At 30.7% G+C, this 10,561-nt stretch overlaps 1 protein-coding gene across 1 annotated transcript; it reads left to right on the top strand.

The window, feature by feature from the left end:
* Positions 1-7,109: 7,109 nt before the first annotated feature.
* On the top strand, positions 7,110-8,719 carry LOC100244605 (transcription factor MYB1). Its single transcript, XM_002275112.4, has 3 exons — positions 7,110-7,399; positions 7,488-7,617; positions 7,801-8,719. Exons 1-3 carry the CDS (start codon positions 7,267-7,269, stop codon positions 8,441-8,443), a joined length of 906 nt encoding a protein of 301 aa, XP_002275148.1. The 5' UTR covers positions 7,110-7,266; the 3' UTR covers positions 8,444-8,719.
* Positions 8,720-10,561: the final 1,842 nt, after the last annotated feature.

The following is a 10,561-nucleotide window of genomic DNA, read 5'->3' as shown; positions in this document are numbered from 1 at the left end:
ATTTTTTTAGTGTTCATAAGTGAGATACTAATGTTGTTAGGTAAATAAAATAAGATCCAAATGGGTCATGGGTTTTAATTTCCCATTTTTATTGATTTATCCTTTTTTTTTTTTAAAAAAATCTTATTGAAAAAAATACCGATGATCTATTTGAGAAGATATATATACATATATATATATATTTGTAAAAAAAAAAAATTTATCTCTAATATTTTCTATAATAAAAGTATATTTGGGAACTTATAATGCTCTTAACTTTTTTTTTTTTATAAATAATTTATAAGATAATACATTGGAGAAAAATATGTATAATTTTATATATGATCCACTGTAAATTAATGATTTCATAATATGTAATTAACTAAATTCATATAATTTATTTAAAAGGTTGTGGTAAAATATGTTAGGAAGTGTCCTAAGTTCTTAATTAGTATAAATTCATTTTTTGTAAAAAAATATTATATAGAATATTTTTAGATTAATATATTATTGTAATATTAGACTTCTGTACGAAGTAAGAAATGTTATTATAAATATTTTAAGTCATAAAAAGAAAAAGTTATAAGATGAAGATGAACTTGTAATGATTACATGAGGTGAATAGAGATGTGAGGAAAAAATGGGAGGTACTTGGTGGACCGAGAGAGCTCACAATAGGATAGAGATACGAAGAGTGAGAAAATATGAGATGTTTCAAGAACTTAATAATTGTATCTGGTTATATCTTATGTAATATTCTGGTTCTATCATTTGTAATATTTTATATTGTATAGTAGAATGATTTTCTCTCATTTGTGTACGTAGGCATGGTTTGTCAAACCATGTTAAAACCTTGTGTACCGTTTATGTTGATTATTTTATCTTTGTGTTTTTTATTAACGAGCTTTGCATCAAAGCTTCTGTCATTGTAACAAAATATGTATCCACTGTTACTTTTTGAAACACTGTAATGTTATATTTCTGATATATATATATATATATATATATATACACACATTAAAATAAGTAAATTTATGAATTTTACTTGCTTGTAAAATGAAATATTTAATTCACTTAATTGAAAAAAAAAATTATATTAGATACAATATTTTGAAAAAAAAAAGAATATCTTGATAAATTAATAAGTTATTAATTTATCAATTAATTAATATCTATGTATATAAATAATACAAATTAAAGTTTAAGATATAAAAAAAAATATATATACATCAAATTACCCATTTCTTGATTTATATGTAACATGGGTGGACCTCGTTCATGGCTACTTTCAAATTTTATATGAGCTTTGATCATAAAATGATAGTGAGATATAAAAATACGGTTATTTGATTAGAACGGATTTTGAAAACCCAAAATTTAAAATTTGATATTTCATTATTTTTTTTTGTCTCATTTGGATAAAAATACCCTCATTATTTTTTTGTAAAAATAACTTTCTTTTTTAAAACATATGTAAATACTTGAAATAATAAAAGACATTTATGTCAAAAATAGATTACTTTAAAAAAAAAAACAAGAAAAATGTTAGATTCACGATTTAGGGATTATTTCATCCATTTTAACTAAACATTTCTAAAATTAAGCATTAATTAATATTTCTATCACTATACATAATTTTCACCTAGCTAGTTTCTTAAGAGGTTAGATGGTACTATACATTTGCTGAAGTACATTAATTTTTTCTTCCTTCCTTCTTAATTAATTTGGCCACGTAACAATTCATTTAACACTTGGTCAAGGCACCCCAAATCATTAGAAATTCAGCTAGTACAATCATGATCATGACCCATGTAGCTATAACACTTTTGATTGTTGGCAGGGACGGAGCTAGAAATAAGATCTAAGGGAGCGCAAAAGGATAAATATTAATTTCAGAGAAGGTAGATATGATCCAAAAAACTAATATTTAGCTTATTGGTTGGTTTATTAATTTCTCTTTTAATGAGTTTACAGGATCGATATGGGGAGGCTTTGAGCCCTTAACCAATCCACAGGTAATTGTTGGTCAAGTTGGTCTCAGATAGATGACAAAGCCCTTACCCAATCCCCCGGTAACTGTTGGTCAGGTTGGTTTCATATAGATGGCTTCATCTTCCACTGATATATGAGTTAACATTAAATTTTGGGTGGAGACAAGACATACTGGGCCATTTCCTCATTTGATGTGGAGTTGGTTGACCTCGTGCATGTCTACCTCAAATTTTTTTATATGAACTCTTTGATGGTGGACCAATGTAAGGGGCCTTTATTGCATAATATATTTATATATATGATGATGAATATAATTAGTTCATTAAGGGTTAATTAAGTATTAGTCACATAGATGATGAATGATTGCCACCAGTGCTTTCTCTTTACGTGTCGAAGTGAATGACAGTTGGGTTTGGTTTTGGTCTTTTCAAATATACTTGACAACCATTAATCTCTCTCTCTCTCAGCTGCACCTGCACCAGAAAATCAAAGACCACGTACGTACTAGATAGCTAGCCACATGAAAATCATTATTGTGTGGGAACACAAGTCTAATTAAAATTTCTCATAGCCACATGATAATAATGGTTTCTCTTTTCGTTTCAGGTTTACCTCATGTTTGCATAGTGTTGAATGCACGCTTGAGTGGCTTATACAAGCCCCTTCTCCCTCCCTCTGTCTCTTTACTTAGAATTTCTCATGGTCATAGATCTAATGATTTTTAGATAATGATGGTTTCTCTTTTCATTTCAAATTTATCACATATTTGCATAGTATTGAAGACACTTGGGTGGCTTATTCATAATCATAGCTCTAGTGATTTTTAGATAATAATGGTTTCTTATTTTATTTTAAATTAGTATATTTGCATAATATTAGAGGCACTTGGGAGGTTTGTACAAACTCTTTTTCTCTCTCTTTACTTAAAATTTTTCATAATCAAAGTGTTTAAAGACACATGGGTGGCTTATACAACCCCCCCTCTCTCTCTCTCTCTCTCTCTCTCTCTCTCTCTATATATATATATATATATAATAATGGTTTCTCATTTCATTTTAAATTAGTATATTTGCATAATATTGAAGGCACTTGGGTGGTTTGTACAAGCTCTTTTTCTCTCTCTTTACTTAGAATTTTTCATAGTCAAAGTGTTTAAAGGCACATGGGTGGCTTATACAACCCCCCCTTCTCTCTCTTTCTCTCTCTCTCTCTCTCTATATATATATATAATAATGGTTTCTCATTTCATTTCAAATTAATATATTTGCATAATATTGAAGGCACTTGGGTGGTTTGTACAAGCTCTTTTTCTCTCTCTTTACTTACAATTTTTCATAGTCAAAGTGTTTAAAGGCACATGGGTGGCTTATACAACCCCCCCCTCTCTCTCTCTCTCTCTCTCTCTCTCTCTCTCTCTCTCTCTCTCTCTCTCTCTCTCTCTCTCTCTCTCTCTCTCTCTATATATATATATATATATATATATATATATATATATATATATATATATTGGATGCCAATTGAGGGTTATCATGAGTTCGAATAACAAAGTATTAAGATGCAACAATGCTCATCTTCAATTCAAGTATGAATAATTCAAGTGATGACTTTTAAAACAGGTTTGACTCAAACAATATGTACTAATTAATCAAAATTTAATGTATGAACTCAATTATATCATCATAAATGCCCTAATAATATGTCGATCATATTTAAAGATAATCTATATAAATAGCGTGACATCGCTAATGCATCAGTGAACCTCACATGTTACATCGTCTTTTGTACAATTCTCCTAACGATATTCAAAGGATGATAATCAGCATGTATTTGTGTAGTCCGATCCTTACTAATAATTAAATTTTGTTATGGTAGAAAAATAAAATCTCTATAACCCTAATTAAATCTTCAAATTCAACCCCAAGAGATTTTTGTAGTGTACGAGGATACATTAACTGTATATATCTACCCTCCATGTGCGACACGGTGGATGTGGTTGGTGCGCACGCCGATCATCAGATAAGACAGCGTGCACTTTTCCGCCGAAATGGGACCTCCACTGTCCGACGCTTCACTTCGGATGAGGAGCTGGTTTATTGCTTCTTCAGAATGGATTGGAATAGCTGAACCAGCCAAGTCCAAAATGTTCTCAAGTAGGAGCACGACAACTAGTACTTTGTAAAGTTGCTGTCACTATAAATCAGCAAAGTGAATTGCGTTGGGGTAAAATCATTCAGCTTTCTGAGTTGTTGGCCAACCTCAAAACTTTGTTTCTCGTGTGCTTTTTCTTCCTGGAACCTAACATTGTGATGTGCTAAACAAAAAGTGGAAGAATGCTAATGATAAATATTTTTCAGAACAGTTATTTTGGGCTGTTTGATTCTTGTTTTCAAAAACTGTTTTTTATTTTTAAAAACAAAAAACATAAAAAACTTGTTTGGGGAAGGGGGTGTGTTTTTGTTTTTTGTGTTTTATATGTTCTCAAAAACCACTTTTTTTATAATAATAAAAAGATATTTTCATTGTTTTTTTACTGTTCAAAAAATAGATTATTTTTCCTTTTTTTTTTTTTGTGTTTTCTTAATTACTTTTTGTGTTTCCACAAAGGTGAGCTCCACCCAACCATCACACCCTCACCTGTAAACCTTTTCTTCTTCCTTAAATTATTGAAATTAATATACTTACACATAGTTATAAAGTCATAATTTGTTTAAGAAAATTATAACTAGTGTAAAAATTTCAAAATGTAATAATTTTTTTTTTAATTTAAATGAATTATGCATATGAAAATTATTTATAATATCAAATTAATGGAAGAAAATATTTTATTAATTAAAATAATAACTTTCAAACATGTTTTTTGTTTTATTTATTCTAAAAAAAATATTTATTAACTCAATCAAATATGTTTTTTTTTATTTTTTTATTTTGAGAACAAAAACTATTTTTTAGACTTCAATTCTCAAACACAATTTTTTTTCTAAAAACACAAAAAACTGTTCTTAAAAACTGTTTTCCAGAATAGTTTTCAAAAACAGCAACCAAACAATCATTTACATTTTGGATAACAAAAGTTTATTAAAAAATTTAAAAAAAATTAACTTATTTTTAATATTTTTAAATATTACGATAAAAATAATTTTTTAATATTTTATTTTTAATTATAATGTATGTTTGCCCTATTATTTTCTAAAAATAGTATCAGAACACAAATTAAAATATGTTTAGAAAAAATATTGTGTTTTTAAAAACAATCTCTTTGAGAAGTGGATACTTTTTTAAAGGTCACCCAATTAATGTATCTCGAAAAACTGCTTTTTGAAAAGGTCGCACAATTAAATAATTAAAACATTTTTGTAAAAAAAAAATTGATCAAATATGTTTTTATATTTGAAAAACCACTTTTTTTTTTAACTTTTAAGAATATATTACTCTAAATTTCATAATTTTATAGACGGATTTTTAAAATCATGAGGTATTATTAAATTCGAAACGCAGAATATCAACAGGGATGAGAATTTGGAAGCTGCTCGATGATCGTTATAGATACTCTAGGAACCACACATGTGGTCAGACAAAGTATAATAGGACAAATTGAACCAAGAAATTAATGCCCTTATTTTAGGAGAAGGCCATGGTTACAGCTGAGAATAATGAATGTAGACAACAAAACAGGCAACGCAACAGTGGAGAAATCTGCAGGTGAAAGTCATACACACTGGTCAAAAACTACAACACAAGGGATCCTGAGGCCTCTCAGGACCATGTGACTAGTAATTGAAGTATCATGACAGTACCCCTATTAAGGGTCAGCTCTGCAAAGCTCCAACACTACATGGGTCTCTAGTACTATCTATCTACTGCCATATACTCCTTTCTTCTACAAACCAACCATTGAATTGGAAAGCTCTATGTATGTACTGATAATCAACCATAGGATTAAAAAATTTGACTGCATGGTGGCCCTGTGTTTTTCTTGCGAGGTTGGCACTTGCAATCATGTTACCACGTTGGGGGCCTCCATCCCTAGTACCATAGTTAAAATTAAAGCAGTTCTGTGCTTTATTGCTTTTGTACAGAGTCATCAATGACTTCTATCCACACCAATTTTCCTAGAAGGCTCAGTCCATTCATTTTGTACGGAGGAAAAATAACACTAGTTGTTAGGGTTTTAGCTCTTGTAATTTTTTTTAAATCTAATTTTTATACTATTAGGTCAAATTGATGGTCAATAATAAGGGATAGATGTTTGCTAATTGTTAGAATTTTAACTTTTATGGATCGATGTAATTTGCATATTGTCATTCTATTGTCTAACTGTTTAAGCTTTAAGTTCAAATTATTGGTCAATAGTAAGTATCATATGTCTGCCAATTGTCCGGGTTTTAACCCGATCGACTTAATTCATATATTATTATTCTATTACCTAATAATTTAAGCTTTTAGATCAAATTAATGATTATTAATAATCGCTAATGGTTAGGATTTGCCAATGGAGAATAGGGAAGTTAGTACTGCCACGAGATTCGATGTTACAGGCCACCATGTGATCATGGAAACAGACATGGACAGACATCTAGGGGTGGATTCTTTAACTTTTAACTGATCACCTTCATCTCCATACGTGTTATATATAAGAGAACTTTTGTCTATCTGTTGGGGCATCTTTTAGGGTCCTTTTACCTCTCCACTGTCCTGTAGTTTCAACCAACTTTCAAGAGTATGCTGAGAAAGGTAGCTTGAGGGAGCTGGTGTGCGCAGCCATGATTTAGAATGGCAGATGGACACATCTATACTTGGTTAAGAGAGCGATTTTTTTAACCCTTCTAGATCATAACAAAGGTGAATGGACTAATGATACTTATATAGATAGCCATCGCCGTCGCCATCATCATCATGGATACCACTTTAGTGTATGCATTATGCGAACCAGAGATTGCTTTCAATTATTTGATTATACATACTATCTAATGTGTTAGGCAAGGGCATGGTCCCCTGTTGCCCACATCCAACCAGGGTTTTCTTTCTATATATCAATACTATAAACTGTTAGGCAAAGCATGGTCCCCTAAGTAATATGAATCAAAAACCCTCCTACAATTTTAAAATTTTAGAAACCATTCACATTAATGGAATACGAGTAGAGAGACCTACAGCACCTGCCCTCCAGCCCCACAATATAAATATGGTCAGCTATGTGTGACACCCTCTCAGTACTACAGAGAGTCCTTAACTCTCAGGGTCTCCAAAGGAGTGCTGTAAAGAAATATCAGTTGGGTTTATTGAGGAGATTCAAAGATGGGTAGGAGCCCCTGTTGTGCTAAGGAAGGTTTGAATAGGGGAGCATGGACTGCTACTGAAGATAAGATCCTCACAGAATACATTAAAGTACATGGGGAAGGGAAGTGGAGGAACCTTCCCAAGAAAGCAGGTGAGCCAGGGGAGATGGTAAACCAGAGAGTTTTGCTCTTGGGGTGTGGTGAAAATTTTCCTTCTGAAAACCCAGTTCTGCTTTGCAGGTCTCAAAAGATGTGGGAAGAGTTGCAGGCTGAGGTGGTTGAATTATCTGAGACCTGATATCAAGAGAGGGAACATAACCCATGATGAAGAAGAGCTCATTATCAGGCTTCACAAGCTCCTGGGGAACAGGTGTGCTTCGTTCTTCATTCTTCTTTCTTCTCTTTCATTTTTGTTTTTCTTGCTCTTGTTTGTACAGTACTTGCAAGTGAATTAATCCAAGAAGTACTTCATTTTCAACTTTCCCTTGTAAGTGCTTTTGGCATGAGCCAACAATGTACATTGCATAATAATGAAATTGTATGGTCTTTCTAGATGGTCTCTCATTGCTGGAAGGCTTCCGGGCCGAACAGACAATGAAATCAAGAATTATTGGAACACCAACATTGGGAAGAAAATAAGCTCCACCCCCAATCATAGGCCAAGAATCCAATCTGAAGAGAGGCCGAATTCCACCTCGATTAGCCCGCGACCTTCGCTGAATAATGGACCGCCGCCCGTGCTCCATGCTAAGCCATCAAGGTGTACTAAAGTATTCATTGCCACTGAGCCACCAAAAGTTGATCAAGTAATTGAAACTAGACCAGTGTCATTAGGACCCTCTACGGTTCAAGGTTTGGCCATGGCGCATGATCAGAAGGCAGAGGAGCCGGATTCTTCACCGGCGATCGGTTCTGGGAATGAGAATGATAGCAATCCTTCTGATTTCATGATAGACTTTGAGATGGATGCAAACTTCCTATCTGAGTTCCTCAACTCTGATTTCTCACAATTATGTGACTTCCATGATGGGGTTGAAGCAGATAGTAACACTAATAACACCAGTAGCACAAGTCAGCACTCATCTCCCAATGCCACGGAAGCCCCACTGCTGATGAATGAAGAAGAAACACTGCAAAACTCTAATCTATTTTCCTTGGATTCTTTTCTTGATTGCGAAATGGACTGGTTCTGCTGATGAAAAGGGAAAGAAGAAACTAGCTAGACTAACAAAAGTGTTATGCTTAAACCAACCAAACTTTGGCGTCTGTTCATTGCATGTATATGGTTGTAAATTGGCCTGTCCATAAGCAATATTACTCCAATAGGCAGCTGCAGCTCTAAACGCAAAGATGTGTACTAGTGTTTTTTCTTTTCTGCGTCTTTCATCTAAATTTCCTGATGTCCTGGGCTCATGGTGACCATGTTTCAAAGCAAAAATAAATGGTCTTTATGCTTTGTTTCTTGCTGTTTTCCTGGCTTGTCTCAGTGGGAAATTTCACTTTCTTCTCCACAAGTGGGTGATAATGGTGGGGTTTGTGGGATATGATGGAAAATTTCTGCTCAACTGCAGGCTAATTTAATTTCCCTTTATATCTAAGCCATTTTGCTTGAATCCTGTAAGTCAAATGTTCATGAAGGGATTGATCATCCAATATTGGGGGGTTTGTACTTTGGAGGAAGGAGAAGAAATGAAAAAGATTGATCATCCAAATGTCATATTCTATTAAATGAAAATAAACCTAAGGAAATCTTTGTGACAATGTTAATGAATCTGGCTAGAAATCAATTGTCAAAGCTTTTTAATATTGTATTTTTCTCATAGAAAATAGAGAATACCACCTTTTTCTTTTCCTTTCCAATATTTTGAATTTGAGATTTGATGTTTGACAATACACTGTAGTTTTGTCAGATTTTTGGTTTTTCATGGCATCCTTCTTTGTTGGCTTCTTTTTGGCCTCGAGTTTAACTTGACTTTAAATACATTATTTTACAATCCCAAGAGCTCAAAGAGTAGGTCATAAGTTCTTAAATTTAGGGTTGTTTAGTTATTGTTTGGATTGTTTCAAGAAATAATTATATATAGAATAATTAAAAATAAATTATTAAATATAAAAATTATTTTTAAAACATATTTAGAAATGTTAAAAAAATTTCAAGTTTATAAACAAATTTTTGTTTTACAAAATTCAAAATTTTAAAATTATTTTTTAGAATTGCTTTCGAAAACGGTTATCAATTAGATTTTTTTTTTCCCCTTAGTTATTTAGTCCATGTAAAAAAAAAATCATCATGATGTGTTACATTTAATCCAACTAATATTGACTTATTCACAATAACCCTCTATAAAAAAAAATAGTTCCCAAGCTGATTTCATGCGCTTTGAATTTGTTAAACATATCTTTCTTAAAAACTCACCAATTTTTATACCTAAGTTAGTTGCATTGACTAATTTGTATTAATTTCATAAGATATTTAGTTGCAAAAATCTTTAAGATTATGTTTAGTTTCCAAAAGTATTAAAAAAAGGAAAAATAATATGTTAAAAAATGATTTTTTTTTTCATATTTAGTTATATTATAGAAAATATAAAAGAAAATAAAATAAAATAAAAATAAGTTAGAAACTTATATATTTTTAAATTATTTAGGTCTTAATAATGGTTTTCGAAAACATTTCTAAAAAATAGTTTTCAAAAATTATTATTTAATATTTTATAAAACAAAAGTCTACTTGAGAACTTGAAATGTTTTTAAACTGTTTTTGACATTTTTTGCATATATTTTAAAAATAATTTTTATATATAATGTTTTATTTTTAATCATTTTACATACTTAAATAATTATTTTCTAAAACAACTCTAAAAAAATGAAAATAATATAAAAAAAATAAAATAAAAATGTTACTTGAAAATACTATATTTTATGTTATTAGAAATAATTATAAAAAGCAAAAAAAAAAAAACAATTTTTGATTGTTTAACGTGTTTTTTTCTTCTGAAAAATAGATAACTATTATAAAAAACCGTTACCAAACAGACTCTTAAGAGTTAATATAAGTAAAAAAGAGTTTAAAATAATTTATTAATTTTAAATTTATTTTTCATTTTTTTACCATGGTTTATTTCCTTCCACTTGTTTTTCTTATTTTCTTTTCATGATATTTTCCCCCTATTCTCCGAAAAACTATAAAAAACAAAAAAATAGTTTTTAATTGTTAAACGTGTTTTTATATATATTTTTTCTTTAAAATAGATAACTATCCTCGAAAATAATTACCAAACAGATCCTTAATTTTTATATTAAAGAGTTAAAAT

The sequence above is a fragment of the Vitis vinifera genome, chromosome 9 (assembly GCF_030704535.1).
Source record: "Vitis vinifera cultivar Pinot Noir 40024 chromosome 9, ASM3070453v1".
Classification (NCBI taxonomy): domain Eukaryota; kingdom Viridiplantae; phylum Streptophyta; class Magnoliopsida; order Vitales; family Vitaceae; genus Vitis; species Vitis vinifera.
This window is presented reverse-complemented; position numbering and strand designations above follow the sequence as displayed.